General features: G+C 49.5%; 1 protein-coding gene across 2 annotated transcripts in view; it reads right to left on the bottom strand.

Annotated features, from left to right (window-relative positions):
* The window catches only part of fndc1 (fibronectin type III domain containing 1), a gene marked incomplete at its 5' end in the record, with an annotated part of 39,958 nt that overhangs the window by 919 nt on the left and 21,539 nt on the right, over positions 1 to 17,500 (bottom strand). For both annotated transcript variants that reach the window (XM_084483471.1, XM_084483472.1), the window contains 12 exons: positions 379 to 501; positions 817 to 978; positions 1,679 to 1,708; positions 2,135 to 2,214; positions 5,575 to 5,683; positions 7,765 to 7,995; positions 10,930 to 11,085; positions 12,099 to 12,158; positions 13,321 to 13,671; positions 13,780 to 13,891; positions 14,777 to 14,889; positions 15,135 to 17,500. The exon at positions 15,135 to 17,500 is cut by the window's right edge and continues 214 nt beyond it. In XM_084483471.1, the coding sequence (XP_084339597.1) occupies positions 379 to 501; positions 817 to 978; positions 1,679 to 1,708; positions 2,135 to 2,214; positions 5,575 to 5,683; positions 7,765 to 7,995; positions 10,930 to 11,085; positions 12,099 to 12,158; positions 13,321 to 13,671; positions 13,780 to 13,891; positions 14,777 to 14,889; positions 15,135 to 17,500 (3,893 nt within the window). The remainder of the gene's footprint in view (positions 1 to 378; positions 502 to 816; positions 979 to 1,678; positions 1,709 to 2,134; positions 2,215 to 5,574; positions 5,684 to 7,764; positions 7,996 to 10,929; positions 11,086 to 12,098; positions 12,159 to 13,320; positions 13,672 to 13,779; positions 13,892 to 14,776; positions 14,890 to 15,134) is intronic.

Genomic DNA, 17,500 nt, shown 5'->3' with positions numbered 1-17,500 from the left:
ATCAGAGAGAGAGGGATGTTGTCAGAAGTAACCATGGTAACTTGAAAATCGCTAGCACACACACATGGTGGAAGCGGTGGAATAGTTTATGGTGGATCAGGTTCATGAACAGTCTGAAATGAGTTGGCAAGTGGCACACGTTGTACTTTTGAGCCAATCAGAAAAAAAATAGACCGCAATGACCCACTCCTACACAATGATGGCGCTGTTCCCCGGGGATACACGTAACTTGTCTTTTTCCATAGCTTTTAAATCGAGATTGTTCTTTTTTTTTTGTATCACAGAATAACTTGTAATTGTATGGTTGCTGGCACTCAATCATACACGAATCCTAGAGTAGAATATATCACTGGTAGCGAGAGGGATGGATGTGCTCACCTTGAGCTGCCGGCAGTGTGTTGGAGTGGTAGACGGGGCCCGTCCTTCCATCCAGGTAGGAGTCCACGAACTGGCAGTGGTCCTCCCCCTGGCCGAACGTGTCTGCTATACTGTAGAACGGCTCTGGAAAGAACAGAGAGGAGGGGAGCAGCGAGGAGTCATAAACGTACTCGCTCCAAATGTTCCATTATGTAATGGAAGCTGAAGTGTGACAATAAAATCAAATGTTGCTGAGGGAGAGAATGTGTGAGAGAGAGAGAGAGAGAGAGTGATAAAGGACATACAGGGACACAGTGAAAAGAGCTAAAGAGAGAGAGAGGGAAATAAAGAGAAGGGTGAAGAGTTGAAGGAACAGTTGGCGATCGAGACGGACGCATGTAGATGCAGCATTTAAGCAATAGAAATATCTACAATGACAAAAAATATTGATTGGTTTACCCCTCAGCCCCTCCCCCATGAAGATCTTGTATCGCAGGGAGTTGCAGAGGATCACACCCACAAACTTCCTGTACCAGGTGCGCTTGACGTACTGGCTGCCCTTGCAGCCGCTGTGGGCGTGGTTATACTTGAAGGAGAAGGGAATCCATATGGGCTCTCCACCTAGACAGAGAAGCCAGGGAGGTTGGTTGTGTAAGAAAGCATTGAGCATTGAGTCAGACAGAAGGTGAGCCCAGTGTCCCCAGCATTAATTAGGCTAGCCGCACTCTGACAGAAGACGTAACGTCCGGTGATTTCAGTTTAAAAGCTCACGGAAGAAATCAAAAAAAGCGGAGAGCCCCTAGTCCGAGGCGCGCTTCCAAACGTTGACAGATTGCTGAGAACCCCGCCGCCTCGCGCCGCCGCGGCCCGGGCAGTGAACAATCCTGTCGGCAGCGCACAGCGACGTGAGGAGGGGAGCGCAGGAGAGCGATGTTCCCGCCACGCCGTAAATCATCTTAATGCACTGCGCTCAGCGAGTGGAGCCGTTAAGACCTGCCAACGGCTGGAGGCGAGCGGCGGGCGGGGAGAGACGGAGCGTCGCTCTGTCGCTGGGGCTGCACCGGCCGGCGGCACCTGGGTTCGCTCGTGTACCGACGGCGCTCTTCCAGCGCTGCTGTGACGCCACGGGTATTCACGCCTCCAAAACGGTCCGCTTCATGCAGGCAGCGTCTGACTAATACGATGACGGGGACCGGGGGTCGCTGCACAGATGGTCAGCTCTTCAGGAACCTCAACACTGGATATTCCAGAGAAAATAAGTTGAACAAAAAAAAAAAAAAGCCAAACGGAGTTGAGCGATGGGCCAGGGGAAGGCACTTACCAGGTGGTCTTTCGATGAGCAGGGGATCGTCTGAAAGACAGCAAGCAGAGAGAGAGCGCAGGTTACTTGGTTTCCAGGGAGGAACTGCACCGTGTGACAGCACCATCAGAGTGCTGATGCGTTCACCTGGTTACGCATGGGAAACTGCTGACCCTGTCCCTGTCTAATGCGCTGCACAGCTGTGAGCCGGCTGCCCCGGGGCCGCAGCGACTCACGCGTTCATGGGAATAACTACACATCAAGCCATAAAGTCATCAGCGCCTTTTATGTGTTGTGTACGACGCGTATGTGGCTGACACTCGTTATGTTATTTGGAGCAGTTAAAGTAATAACTGCCAGAAGCTATTGTTCATTGTGTTTGAGTTACTTTTTCTACGTCGGTTTTCCAAGCACATCAATCTGTCTAAATCAATCTGTCGTCTGCGACAGAGTGTGTGAAGCGCACGGCACACACACCTGATTCAGTCACGTACGTGAGTGTTTCGCTCACAGGCCCCAAACCAAACACGTTCTTGGCCTGAACTTTGAAGTAGTACCTGAAATGGAAATAGAAGAATCACACACACACACACACACACACACACACACACAGATGTCATTAGGGATTTAATGAGTTGGGCTGTTAATGCGACTCTCAGCCAGGTTTTTGTTTGGGCCGAAGGCTATGAGATGAAAAATATTGATGACCAGAGCAGCCGACCTGGCACGCTCCACCCGTAGGGCTTGATTTAAGAGGGGCCCCGTTTCATTCTCATGAATCCAAATCGAGCTGCGTTTGCAATAAAAACAGCTCTGAGGCACATGTTGAATGTGGCCGCAGCAGGCAGGGATTAGCCAATAGGAGATTAGTAACAAACAAGAGGAAAGGAAGGGCTAGAAGGAAAACGCAAAGGTGCGGTGGGATTGGAGGGAGGAGAGAGAGAGCGGGAAGGCGTCCACAGCAGGGAATTAGTGTCAGCGTGTGAGAGGCTTAACTATAGGATGCCAGGACAGCTGTCTGGAGCTCAGCTCTGTTAGTGTCTGGGAGCTTTGAAATCAGGCGAAGGAATGATGAAATCCCATCAGATTAATAACACCATGATTGACTTCTTAATGGCCATGGGGGCATTTTTCCAATGTGTCTATGTGTGCTTCAGTGTGTTTCTCAAGGCTCCATGGTCCCATACAGTAAGTTCATGGTCTATTCATTTCAAGCAAAACTATTTAGCCACACGATGACAGCAGGCCTGTGTCCAATAGCCACAGTGACAGGTCCAACCTATGAATATATAACACTCGAGAGTGACAAGAAACTAGAAAGAATTAGAGAAAGGAGAGGTTGGGAGAAAGCAACATGATGAATGAAGTAGATTAAAGAAATGAACAACGACAGAGGACCCAATTGATATAAAGAAGTTGGAACAAAGAGGTATATATTTCCACCATGCTTAGCCCAATCAAGTACCTTAAACCCAACGCTGTGATTACTATAAAACTTTCAGAAGCTGAGGGTGCATATTTCCAAATCCATGCAAATATCATTTTTGATTCTGAAGTTATTTGCTTTCCCCGAAAGGAAATAGTCAAGCAAAGAGCCTGTGTGAGTTGATCTCGTGAGTAGGACGGTTTAAGCTTTCAAAGGAAACAGATCTGTGTGTGTGTGTGTGTGTGTGTGTGTGTGTGTTTGAGTGTGCAGCTCTCACTACCAGATGCCTTAACCCTCTAAAGGAAAATGTCCTGACCTGTCCTATAAACCACTGTTTGTGATCCACGCACGCGCACATGCACGCACGCACTGCAAACCAAGCTCTACAATCAAGAAAGAATATTTCAAAGACTCATTTTACATCCTACATGCACTTTACAACCTCTGGCTGCTGGCCTGTCAAAATACGATAATTCAGAAAATTTCCGATTTATACACACATTTACCCTCCCTCACACACACACACACACACACACACACACACACACACAAACACACACACACACACACACACACACACACACACACACACACACACACACACACACACGCACAGTTCCCACCATAAGATGAGATATTTATCAGAGCACTGGGTCCTCTGCCCCCAGTGAACCATCTGCCTTTGATAAAGCCCCAGCATCCCCACCACCCCCATGAACACCAGCCTCCAGCGACGTTCTGCCCCATGAAGTTCCCTCTAGCCGAGATGCATTGTTATGTCATCAGTTGTTATGTTGTTATATTGGATCATTGTTATAGCATGCACCTGACAGCTCTGTGAGCTCAGCCGACTGGCACTCAGCCCGACCTCTCGTAGAGAGGTGACCGTCGCGGAGGAGCTCTCTGTTTGTCATGTCAGCGTCTGCTTAGCTCAGGAGGTAGAGCAGGTTGACTTGTAACCAGAAGGTTGCTAGTTCGATACCCAGCTCCTCCTATTGTCCATGTGATCCTGAGCGAGACACCCTAACTGCTCCTGATGAGCTGGGTCGGTGTGTATTAACCTTTTTAAGTCGCTTTGGATAACAGCGTCTGCTAAATGTAAATGTCATCTTCAACCTCTTATCCGGGGTCAGGTCGCGGGGGCAGCAGCTCTAGCAGGAGGCCCCGGACTTCCTTTTCCCGGGCCACATCGACCAGCTCTGATCCCGAGGCGTTCCCAGGCCAGGGTTCAGATATAATCTCTCCACCTAGTCCTGGGTCTTCCCAGAGGTCTCCTCCCCGCTGGTCGTGTCTGGATCACCTCCCTAGGGAGGCGCCCAGCGGGCATCCTTCCTAGATGAACCACCTCAACTGACTCCTCTCTAAGCAGAGTAGCAGCGGCTCTAATCCGAGTTCCTCACGGATGGCTGAGCTTCTCACCCTATCCCTAAGGCAGCCAGCCACCCTCCTGAGAAAACCCATTTTGGACGCTTGTACCCGCTCTCTGTTTGTGTCTTATCTCTGAGCGGCCGGCGGTACCCGTCTCTAGGTGGCGGGAGGCTGAATCTTTTCAGCAAAGCACACTGAGGTTGTGCTTTGCCGATTTCCCCCTCCGCTCACTGTGAACAGACGGGCTGATCAGAGCCATTGCCTCGGCCCACCAGATCCTTTTTTCCTCATGAATATACATTTTCACACAGGCCCCCCGGCAACAGTCATTTTACTTAACAAACCACGTGTGTTTCAAACCCACTAGGGCGAAACAAAGGTTTGTTGACACAGAGCGCTTAACACAGTAAGCAGTCGGTATCTCCTCTGGCTCCGCCGGGGCCCCGTGACGGGAAGGCTTTCCACGCTCTTACTTTGAAAGCCATGCCCCATAACTCTTGATACAAGGTTCTGAAAACATGGCCCTAATAACCAAACGAAAGCAACCTTTTATTTTGTCGGTTGCATTTTTTTCGCCGTGTGTCAGACGATGTTCGAGGTGTTTATGTTTCCAGGAGTAGCGAAGCTTTCCGAGGAAATCACATTTCAAGGCTGCTTTAAGAGCCGCTCGTCGACCCGCCCTCGCTCTGCCAGGTGTGATTTACTTCTCGTCGGTGTGGATTTTTCCGTTTGTGTCGACAAGCATGACTATATCACTCCTGGCCTGCTCTGATATCGCAGTAGTGGAAATGTGTAGACGGCGTGAAATACAGATCCATGCACGCACGCACACACACACACACACACACAAACACACGTACGCGCACGTACGCGCATGCTCACACGCTCACGCATGCACTGGCACGCACACACACGCCAGCGCGCACGTGCACATGCATGCTCACGTGAGCACATACGCGCACGTGGACATGCACGCACACTAACACGCACGCACACACACACACACACACACACACACACACTCACGCATGCGCAAGTGCAGACGCACACGCACACATACACACACACACACACACACACACACACACACACACACACACACACACACGTACAGGGCCACTACCTGGAGTTTGGTTTGAGGTTCTCCACTGCCAGGTGTGTCCCTTGTGAATCCAAAGCGGACCATCGGTTGTTGAGGACGTCGTCGTAAGAAGCGCTGTGGACCATGTACCCTGCAGCGAGACCAGAGAGAAGGGGCAGGGTCAGTAGAGAGTGACAGCAGGCGATGTTCTCTACTCTCAGAGTTTAAATGGAGTTTAAGAGTTGATCTATGGCCATGTACCAGAGGCAATATAATTGTGATTGATTTAATTATTACTATTCATTTTTTTTTTTTTTTTCGTTTTTAACGGTTGCTGTCTGTAACAGTGTTTTGTAACCCTAGAACCCACTTCTGTCCCCTTCCTTTCATGATTGCAAAACAAACCCTTTTTTCTCTTCTATGAGCTGAGACAGACTGGAAAAACACTCCATTTAGAGACCTTGTTTTAGGAGGAGGAGGAATGTTTGTGGTATGCAAGGCAAAAGATGTCTGTCTTCAGTAGGTAGGGAACTGCTTCTTCTAAGCTCCCTGCCCAGAGTGCCTGGACCCTTTGATTATTTCACCAAATCAGATCTCATCTCATGATTGAGGTCATTCCTTTAGATTGGCCTGTTCAAAACCTTCTGCTCTGAGTGGTGCGGTGCCAACACAGCTTTAGGAAGGAAATGGGAGAAAGAGGACTGCCGACACTTTCCCTGTGTCTCTGCATTTTGCATTCTTTCTACCTATGTCCCAATTACACACATGCATACTGTGCGTGTGTACGCATGCGTGCGTGTTTATTTCCTTTGTAGTTGGTGTACCCTTTTAAACCAGTCATTCTAATTCCAAGTTCAGAAAGTAAAGTCATTTTTTCAAATTTGCAAAACAAACTTGGCTAAACGTTCAACTGTTTTTGAAGACAACCTTCCATCTTCACGTCATGAGCCCACATCCCCATGACACCAACCAGCCTCTTCTGCTAGACTGCTGCTTAAAGCTTTGGACAGTTGTCAGCGACTGCGGGGTAGTCATGTGATTGAGACAACTTTGGAAACATGTGGAAAACTGATGTGACAGAAGAAGAGAGAGAGAGAAGGGAATAGCCTAGATGGCTTTAGAAGAAAGGAGTAACCTGGCTAGGATATCATGAATTTCAGCAATTCTAGAAAGAGTCTAACTTTGTGATTTGTGACTTTCAACCTCTCTTCTGACATTTATCTAAATAGAAACTTTTCACATTTGAGGTAAACAGACGGTTAAACGTTTTTAATGTATACCTTCTGCATCAGCAACAACGACTAGTTCAATGAATAATCATCCACCTTTGACAGCCATGTCTCATCAAATCACCCATTTAGGGTGATTCATGGTGGGACATTAGTCTTTAATTGAAAACGACCATATCAACCAAACAACGTTTTTGATGTTTATTTTGCAAGTGCCTTTCGGGAAAGACAAACAACCAAAATCCCTTATGTCCTCTGAAACAAAGAGTCAAGGAGGTGAGGAGGATGTGTCAGCCTTCACAAGGCACCACACAATGTGTCACTGTACAAACATACCTGATGCTGATAATAATGGGAACAGGCTACTCTAGGTGGTATGTGTGTGTGTGTGTGTGTGTGTGTGTGTGTGTGTGTGTGTGTGTGTGTGTGTGTGTGAGAGAGAAAGAGAGAGAGAGAGAGAGAGAGAGAAGGGCAACCCTTGGGGGAGAACAGATGGAAAGAAGGAGCAGGAGCACACACACACACACACACACACACACACACACACACACACACACACACACCTATCTGCTTTAACTATCAGCCCTCAGTGTGACCGGGAGCTGGTGTTGAACTGCCAATGACAACACAGCGCTTGCCTGGCTGACTGAGGATCTGCTCTCTCATTGGCCACCTGGGCACCACAGCAGCATGGAGTCGACCTATCCCATCACTCCACGACCTCCTGGCCACTCAGGTCGCAGGAAGTTTTTATTCAACTTTGATAAGACCACGGGGACCCCATTCCAAGGGTTTAATGCAGTTCAGTTTTTTAACTCCATAATTTATTTACCATGGACGGAGGAAAACATAAATACTGATTCTTCCCATGTGACGACCCATGTGGGGACGCTTGGCGCCGCATTACCGCTGATCCATGGAGCCAGGGCAGAGATATTCAAAGGTTCACAGGTTTTTTCCCCGATTAACACTTTGTTATTCTAGATGTGCGCTCCACACGTACCTGACACCATGTCGTCCTTCAGGGGGAGGGCCCAGTCCAGGATGACGAACGAATGGCAGCCCTCCATGGCCACCACCGTGATGTTGTGAGGCTTGTTCTTGGGGGGTTGTCTGTGATTGGCTGTGTCCTTGTCCATCAGCTGGCCCAGGATGTCCACCTGCAGGTACTCCAGGGCCTCGGTCAGCGAGCAGGGGGCCCCGGGGTCCTTCTGGATGTAGTTCATGTAGGGGGCTGAGAGAGGCAGTGGGGGAAATAGAGGTTTTTAACTTTGTTGTTTATATATTTTATTTCATTTACTGTATGTGCATGGGTATATTGAGGGTATATTCAGACCAAATTCACTTAGCAAAATAAACACTTTGGAAAAAACAGAAAAAAACAAAAAACTGAAACTGAAGTTAAAATATTTGTTTGACATTGCCTTGCTTATGAAAACTCAAACATACAAATTCCTCAAAGCTTCTTCTTACAATTACATTAACATTTAGGGCATTTAGCAGACGCTTTTATCCAAAGTGACTTATAATAAGTACATTTGTCAGAAGAAGGAGAAACAACAATATATCGCTGTCGGTACAGTGAGGATGTTCATAGAACCAAGTGCCAAGCAGCAATAATCCCTAGGTTAACCCATTCCCCGTACACAACAAAGACAAATAGGATAAGATGCTACAGAACTAGGTCCTATTTATGTACTTCTTTAGAGCATTCCTCTAACTGCCCTGCGGTCTGCTTGTATTAAGCCATGTCCATGAATCCAAGTGTAAATGCAGTACTGCTAAAGAGGCTAAAGGGCTCTTTATGGTCCCACGTTCACGGAACGCAAGGACCAGGCAGACGCTTCGACGTAGTCGTGAACGTTTACGGTCCTGCGTCGGGTTTTAGTGAGCGGACCAATCACAGCCCTTGCGGCTGCGTCGCCTCGACGGAAGGTTACAATTTTTTGGAGGCGCACGTCAGGCCTCTTGCGGTGGACGCAAGGAGGGTCCACAAGGAGGTAAGGGGTCCATAACCCCCTTGTGTTGCGTGAACGTGGGACCATAAAGAGCCCTTAATTCTTAGTAGCCCCTCCGTGTGGTTCAGATGGGGCAAAGTCATGGCCTAGAGCGGGCTAGGAGGAGAAGGTGGAAGAAGGTTCAAACGGAGGGGCACGGGGCCAGGGGCTTAACGCGGAGCATGTCCACCCGTCCACTGGCATGCCACGGAGAGCTCAGGATGAGATATTAGCAGAGCTCATAAACCGGAGAGAGGAAGTCTCCGTGGCCTGCAAACGTGGATATTCTCCATTCTGCTGAAACTCAGTTTTACTGTAGTCCTTCTCTTTTTGTTCATGTCAGCTGAGGATGGGGGAGGACGGGGGAGGAGGGGGGAGGACGGGGGAGGAGGGGGGAGGATGGGGGAGGGTTGTAATTGGTTTCAGATTGAGTCGACCCATCGCTTCTGTTCTGTTTGGAGGATGGTGGGGTTTGTACCGAGACAGATGGCTGCCATGAGCTGGGCTTTTGTAATTGTTTTTCTGTTGCTACAGGCTGTCTGGAAACATCCTCACTCATGTCACGGGTATTAATGTGCCTCATTAACAGCCAGAATACAGAGGGAGAGACTTCATCTAGATGGATGTCCATGTTCCCTTAACTTAATGACATCCCAATAAGCACCCGATCCTATCTACAAATCCACATCACGATCATCATTCACTACCGCCAACACAAGCCCATATCCAGCCGTTCCTTCATTGTGATGGACCAGATAAGAACCTTTTTCCCCTCCGTCTAGGGAAAGCGTTGTTGATGCAGCCAGTCGAGGTGAGAGTGTGCGCGGCCGTCCAAAGCCAGCCCATACAGGCAGTAAAACAGACAATGGGAGGCCAGTGTGTCTGGCCAGGGCCAGGCTGTGTCCTCAGTCAACCTGGCCTCTTTCGTACCCAGGCAGTGGCAAGGATTGAAGCTATTTAAAAAAAATAAGTCCTATGTTTTGAGGGATAATCAGGCCATAACGAGGCCTTCATGTAATAAGGACAGGAAGAAGAAGGACTCAGTCCTAATTCGGATGTGTGTGTGTGTGTGTGCGCGCACGTATCAATTTCTTCTTGTGGTGTGAAAAATGTGTTTTGTTGGAGTGTGTGTGCGTGTGTGACTGCGCATGTGTGCATGTATTGATTTCACCCGGAGGTGTGACGAAGAATGTGCCTTCGCTATGGTTGGATTATTTCTTTGGCTCGCCAGCCCGCATAACGAGTACTATCAGCCTTCTGTCAAACACCCGCCCATACATGGTCGACACCCTGCTCCTAACAGCCTGCACGCGACGGGCCAGCGCACTGTCCACACCCGCTGAGGAACACCAGTGGTGGTGGACTAACCTGTGTCAGCACCATGTCAACAGTGGCTCTACAACCCATACAGAACCGTGATGGGAGACGTCTAAGCATCCGTGTAATGCTTGTAACCCCTTGTGGTTCACACCTCGGCTCATCCAGACCCTCTTCACGTGGGGGTCCGAATACACCGGCCCCCTGGATCGCTGTGATTCACACGGTTACACTGCTAATCTGGCCTGTCGTTGTTATCCAGCCACTATGTTGCTGCAGGGGTGTTTGTAATCTTTTTGATAGTCGTCCTGAAGCAAAGCACCAAAACGGATGACATGCTCTGACCTCAGTGATCAGAGTGGGCCAAGTCTGGTTGGAGTAAATCACCGGCGCCCGCCAGGCAGGCAGAGGGAACATATTTATAACCTGGTGGTTCTGGGAGCCAAGTGGAGAGGTTCCTGAACGTGTTATCCTCCCTTGTTATTGAGCACGGAGAGACTTGTCAACACACACGCACGTGTAGACTCACTGACACACAAAGGCACGCACACTGCACTCATCCATAAACATGAACACGACACACACTCCCAAGATAATTGCTTATTTTAGTTTCTCAAACCATATATGGGCAATCTGACTTCAAAGTCAAGGAGTTGAAACCTCATTTTGAAATATTTCCAGATCTCAATATCTCTTCTCTCTTTAGTTTTTTAGGGAAAACTTTCAAGAAAAAATTCTTTCCACAGAAGGATAACCTTATTAGTGTCGAGATCAAAGTACATCAAGCAACCCCCAGCTATATAGTGTGTCAACACACAGGCATGCCTTCTGGACCTCATTGGTCAACGGCATACCTGTGAATCGTTTCTTCCCTGTGAGGTCCAGCGCAGAGGAGGGCTTCCTGTGGAGCTGCTCTGGCAGGGCTGGGTGTTCTTGCGGGGCGGTGGTGGTGGTGCTGCTGTCTGCGGTGGTGGGGCGGGGCCGCAGGGTAGTCGCGATCAGGAACTCATCTAGAAACAACAGGACCTTGTGAGCCCCGAGACGACCCAATAACAAAACAGCACTCCGTTGTTCAAAACCCTGTCACACATTGACTGCCGCCACAGTGTCGGATATTAAACGCCTGTCATATTTTCTTAATGCATCGTGGAACAACTGTGTGATATCATTGGAAGTGACCCCCTTTTTTTAGTTTGATGGTCTACTCTTGTGTAATGTTTTGCTTTCCACACATTTTCCATTTGGAATGGGAAATGGGGTAGGAGCAAGGGGGGGTGGGGGTGGGGGGGGGGGGTGGATGAAGTCAAGCAATTGCGCAACCTAGTTCTGTAGAGCCAGAGCTGCAGCCTGACGGGAGGGACGGGGTGATTGAGGCTCAATGAGTTCCTTCCCCTTCCAACACGTCAACACGTCAGGGGGGGGCCGCGACATGACATCATCATCCACACATGCACGTGCCGCACACAGACGCACTCACAGACGCACACGCGCACTCACAGACGCATGCACGCAAGTGCACGCACACACACACACACACACACACATGCGCCTACTTATGTGTGACTGCCAAAGAATATTACAATGTCCCATGTGAACATGTTTAGTTAAAAAATGTAAACAAACAACTGCAAACCAGAGACTGCTTAACATGCAACATGTTGAGATGCTTTAACACAGCTTCAGCCACACTGAGGCAGCTCCCCATTCAGTCACTCTTCATATCCAGCCAATGTGTGTCCATCCATAACAAAACAACATCACCAGGACCCAGCGCAAAACATCATGGGGCCGGGCAGGCCAGGCCATTCTCCCAGGGTTAGTCATGCAGCTGGAGGAGCAGAAGGGCTCCAGGTTTACAGGGAGGCCGAGAGACATTGAAAACAGTCAGGGACCTAAGCCCACAGAGAGAGAGAGAGAGGCTGTGACCATGGCTAAACATTCAACAGGCGATTCAAACAAGCAGAAATCGTCTGGCAGACACAATCGCGGCGATTAGGTCAGTTTGGAGCCATACTGCCAATACCTTGCTCAAGAGCTAAAGTGTCTGTGAGCTTGTTGTCGGCCTCCATCCCGGACGACTCCTCTGTCACGGAAGAAGCACAAGCTACAGGTTCAGAGATCCAGGTGTGTGTGTGTGTGGGTGTGCTTTGGTACACTCACACACAGACGCACAAAGATACTCAACAAATGCAAGAAAATTAAAACGCATGAAAACAAGCAATCAGGATACACACACTAACAGACTTTCACATGTGCGCACATAAACACAGAACACATATATTCAAGTCAAATGCTAAGAGTAACACTAAATATACCCTATATGTCTGTTATATAACATTTATAGTATATAACAGTGCTACATCTAAGTCAAATACTAAGAGTAAAATGTCTACTGGTTGTAATGTTTATAATTTACAAGGAGACGTCTCTGCAGCGAGTAGTGTTGGTTGAGGTCGTCCGTGCCTCTTGTTGGATGAAGAACATGTTTGCAGAATGATGGGTGTATTATATTAGGATAGTTAGATGAGTCTTCGAAGAACCCCAAATCACGGCGTTGATGTGTGTGTGTGTGTGTAGACCAGCACTGAAATAGCAAATCACGTCATTATTCATAAAGAACTCAACTCATTTGACTTTCTCTAACATATTTACAACTCAAGTGTGTGTGTGTGTGTGTGTGTGTGTGTGCGTATGTGTATCGTGTGCCCGGGAAGCATGTTTCCATGTCTAACTAACACAAACAGCAGTGTGTGTCACTCAGTGAGTGTTTGAAAAGCATTCACCGACCGCAGCCATGCTGCTGACTCTACATGTGGCCCTTGGGGTCTCTCTCTCTCTCTCTCTCACACACACACACACACACACACACACACACACACACACACACACACACACACACACACACACAGGCTCACAACCACATACACACACACACACACACGCTTACAACCACATACACACGCACACACATAAAAACACATGTAAACACACTCACACACAAACTCCCAAACACAGAACAGATCACACAAAGTGATCAAACAAACAGACAACACTTACATCTGCTGACAAACAAACTACAACAATAGACCTTTCTGTCTCCTAAAATACCACTTCTGTGTCCACTAGCTAACATCAGGAAGGGAATAAAGAGAAGCTCATCGCAGGTGTGATATATTGGATGCACATTTGATGGGACCAATCGACCATGTCCCAGTATCCTGCATCCTGGTAGTCATATGGCTTACCCTCCGGATAGCAGTCCAGGATCCCCTCTGGGTCCAGGACTGGGTAACCGTACTCGTCCGTCTTAGAAAAGGTGCCAGGCGGGCAGGTGGGGTAGGGCTGCATAGTGGTGCTCTCCTCTAAGAACCACTCTGTGGTGGTGGGAGCCCTGACGGTGGTGGTGGTGGTGGTGGTGGTGGTGGTGGTGGTGGGGGCTCTGGTGGTGGTCCGATGGTGGGGTCGGTCCAGGCCGAGCACGGGCTTCCCGCCCACCGTCAGAACCTTGTCCTTGGGGTTGACCACCGGCTGGCCGTCGCGGCCCTGGCCGAACAGGGCCAGGCCCTCCTGGTTCACCAGCGGACTGCCCTCCAGGTCTGGAGGCCCACGGGAGGAGGAAGGAGGAGGAAAAGGCCTTGGTTAAGGGTTCTGTGTGTGAGTGTGAGTGTCCTCGTCTAATGAAAAGCACTGCGAGGTGTGTTCACCAAAGATGGTGCGTCCATCTTCCCCGAGGACCACTCTTCTGGGTCGGCCCTGGGAGTCCTGCAGAGCCCTCCCCTCCTCGTTCATCAGGAGGCCTTGGTCCAGGTCCACCACCTGAGAAAGAATGCACAGGTGAAAGATCCCATGTCATACTTTTTTAGGGGTTAATAATTGTATTTGGATGTACTACTAGAACAGGGTTACATGCCTGTATGTTAGAAATACCCCTTATTATTCTCCCAATGTTCATTTCTGCAAAACCTCAGCATCTTTCCAAAACGGTCTGTTTTGTATCATGTCGCTTTAAGGCCCCCCTCCCGAGTAGCCCAGTCTGCTGTGATTGGTCAGCACGCACACTCTATTGCGATTGGTCGAACACTTTGTGCGTTTGTCGGCAAATTCACACTCGTATACACGTAAAACATGTATTCATGTCATACTACAGTCTAAAGCAAAGGGAAAAAGTCTCAAAAAAATCCCCCAAAACAATGGACAATTTAATTGCAACATTACACACGTCTCTAGAATGTTGTAGAATACATCTCCTCGTGTGAATGTTGCTCTCAATCTCGTAAAAATGGTTTGCTTGTTATCGATCTCATAAAGTATTAATGGAGAGAGTCTGGAGTCTTTAATCTGGACCCTATTTTCATCATTTTAATGCTGACGAACTATGGCAGAATTGAGCGAGAATGCTGCGACCGTTATCTGCGGCACTGCAATGTTAATCGTCAAAATAAAAAACACACCATGATTTGAGGCGCACCCTTTTTTTCAATCTGTGAATCTTAATTTTCAACTTTCAACTTTTTTTTATGCCTTTGCTTCGATACTTGACTTGAGTTCCATCTGCTTTAAAGGGTAACATTTCTACCAGAGTGTGTTTGCTTTAGATGAACATTTGTACTTTTCCTTTGGTTAGGAATGCCACGACTACCCTGCGCCAGTTTCATTGGCTCGTGAACCTGGTGAATAATATTTTGAATGAGCTTCACTTACCCATTTCTTTCCATCAGGGCCAGTGATTAACCTGCGGCGTGCCTTGCTGTCTAGCTCCGATGTGGAGGACTCTTTCTCCTGGGACGTGGTGAGATTTGGACGGCCATTTTTGTCTAAACAATAGTACGTTGTTAGAGCAAACAATACTTACACTTACACTTTTGAATGGTATTTGAACATGATTGAATATAAGCAATATCGTTTAGATATAATTTGCTCTACTATAAGGGTACAATAATTAAACATGAATTAACATTAGTTAATAGTTGTTATTAACTAACAATTAACTAACAGGCAACAGTTAGTAAGCCTAGCCCTATTTCATAGGGCTATCACACGCTCACAAACGGTATGTTACCATTTCCATAGTTAGGTCTCAGTGCTTCACCATTAGGGGCTTTCCCTCTGAAGTTTGGGTAACGTGCTCTCGTCCTTAAACTGTCTCTGGATGATGCTGACGAAGACGACGATGGCGGTGTATAGGACGCTGCTGCTGACGACGGCAGACTCCCTCCAGATAAGCCCCCCGTCCTGGTGACGCCGGAGCCACGGCCCTCCCCCCGGTCAGAGGTCAACACCGGACGGGGCATCTTGGACGAAGACGAATGAGAGCTCGATTCTGACAAAGAGGAAGAATCGGACGTGGTTGACGCTCTTGCGCGAGTGTTTTGCGCCGGTTGGACTCTGAAGGGCAGCCTGTAGCCGCCAGGCTGCCTGTTGGCCAGCGTGGGAGAGCGCGCCCTGCCGTTAGCAGAGGCCGCCGGCCGCTGGTAGGAGGAGCTAGTCCTGCTTCCCCCGGAGGGTTCTCGTCTCTCCCCCCCGCCTCTGCTTACGGAGGTTTGGTGATGATGCGCCGGAGGTGACGTGGTGGTTTTGGGGGCGGCTGTGGGGTCCCGTACTTTTTCATTTCTGTCAACCATCGCCTTACTCCCCTCGTAGAGATAGTCCTTTTCATGATCGTTGTCATTGTTATTATTGTTATTATGGTTATGAGAGGCTTCTCCACGGACGGCCTCACTGGATGCTCTGTGCCCACCTGAGGACTGATGGGAATCGGAGTTTGGAGAGGAGGGTGCAGCAGTAGAGGTAGATGGTTGTCTAGACTCACTAAACTCGTTCTTTATAACTGTCGTAGAGGGTTTGTGCAGACTGTCTCTCAGCCCTTTCTTCAGCAGGTTGTGCTCTGAGGCTGTCTCCACATTCTCACCCGTCTCCTGTATCCTGGAAACGCCCGCAGCTCCGCTGGCCCCTGAGGTCCTTCTGGCCGAGCCCTGCAGGACGGGCCGCCCCGCCCCGACCGAGGATGAGGTCCTGCCCCACGGCGCTCTGCCCTGCTGCCTGTTGGACGACACTCTGGCCCCCGTGCCAAACCTTCCCGGGAAGCGACTCGCCAGAGACGGCGATCGCTCGGTGTGTGAAGGCTGCACTCTGACCGGAGAGACAACGTTTTTCTCCTCCTTTCCATCCTGCCCGTCCTCGCTCGCCTTCCTGTTGTCCTCGGGGGACGGCACGTTTGCGTTCAACGCCGTTAACCGAACGCTGGAGGTCTGTCCTTCAGCTTGTCCCGTCCTACTTCCCGTGTTCTCGTGCTCGGTGTCGCGGGATTCCTCCCCGTATGTCGTGTCCTGCTTTTCAGGAGTGTGTGCGGGATGTGTGTTGGGGGACGTTGCGTGGTTATTGGCCACTCTGCGGGCAGCGGGCCGAGTGGCGCCCGAGTCGTGTGTTTCTGAGGCGGTGGGCGTCCGAGACCCGCTGTGAGAAGTGAGGGTTGGATTGTGTGCGGCGGAGGTGGAGGGGCCGTGTGATCTGGAGCGGGACGCGTCCGACCCCTCGGTGTTAGATGTCGACTCACTATGGGAACCCGTCCTGGAGTTGGACCGGGAGATCGCTGAGCTTAAAGTGCCAGACGTCTCGCTGTTTTGAGATCCAGTTGGCAAAGGTGATTGTGACTTTGAACTATCTGTGTTTGACGATGCTTGACTTTGAGACCTGCCTGGCAATTTCGACTGAGCATTGGCAGTGGAAGCAGGCCTGTATTTATATCCATTTGGATATCGGGTGAAATTCCCCCTTGACGCAATTCCTGAATTCCGTTGGCCAAAACCGTATCGCGAGTTCAGCACAGACCCACTGCTACGCCCTGCTGCAGCAGGGTCTCTACCCGAAGGTGGTGCTACTGTTTTGGGCTGTGCCGTGGTTTGCGTTGAAACAGGGGTGGAGGGTTTCCTCTGGGTTATACTTGGCTGAGCGTATGTGACTTTGCTTTCGGGCTTTAGAGAATCTGTGTAACCGTCCTTTTTCATGAGTGATGCCTCCTGGGAATGTTTTGGAATCAGGAGGGAGGAGGAAGCCCTCGATGACGAAGAAGACAAGGCTGTAGAAGGCGAGGACGACAGAGAGGAAGACCCCGCTTTCTGATGAACCCTGATCTTAACGGGTCTTCTTGCCGACGGTCTCCGGGTGGTCGTGGCGGCTGTAGTCAGAGCCGAAGTCACAGCTCTAAGGGTGGTGGTCATGGGAGTGGGCGTGACCACCAGCGTGCTGGTCACCTGGGGCTCAGAGTAGACAACGTCGTTGTTGGGCTCCTCCTCTTCCACAGCCTCCACGGTCACTGGCTCTTCTTCTGGGGCTGGTGTGGTGGGGGACGTCTTCTCCTCCTCCTCATCATCCTTCTCCTCCTCCACCTTCTCCTCAGGCTTCTCTCTGGCTCTACCTCTGCTGGAG

Source organism: Micromesistius poutassou (assembly GCF_964030765.1).
Source record: "Micromesistius poutassou genome assembly, chromosome: 19".
NCBI classification, from domain to species: Eukaryota; Metazoa; Chordata; class Actinopteri; order Gadiformes; family Gadidae; genus Micromesistius; species Micromesistius poutassou.
Note: the sequence above shows the minus strand (reverse complement) of the source record. Positions and strands in the feature narration are given on the sequence as shown.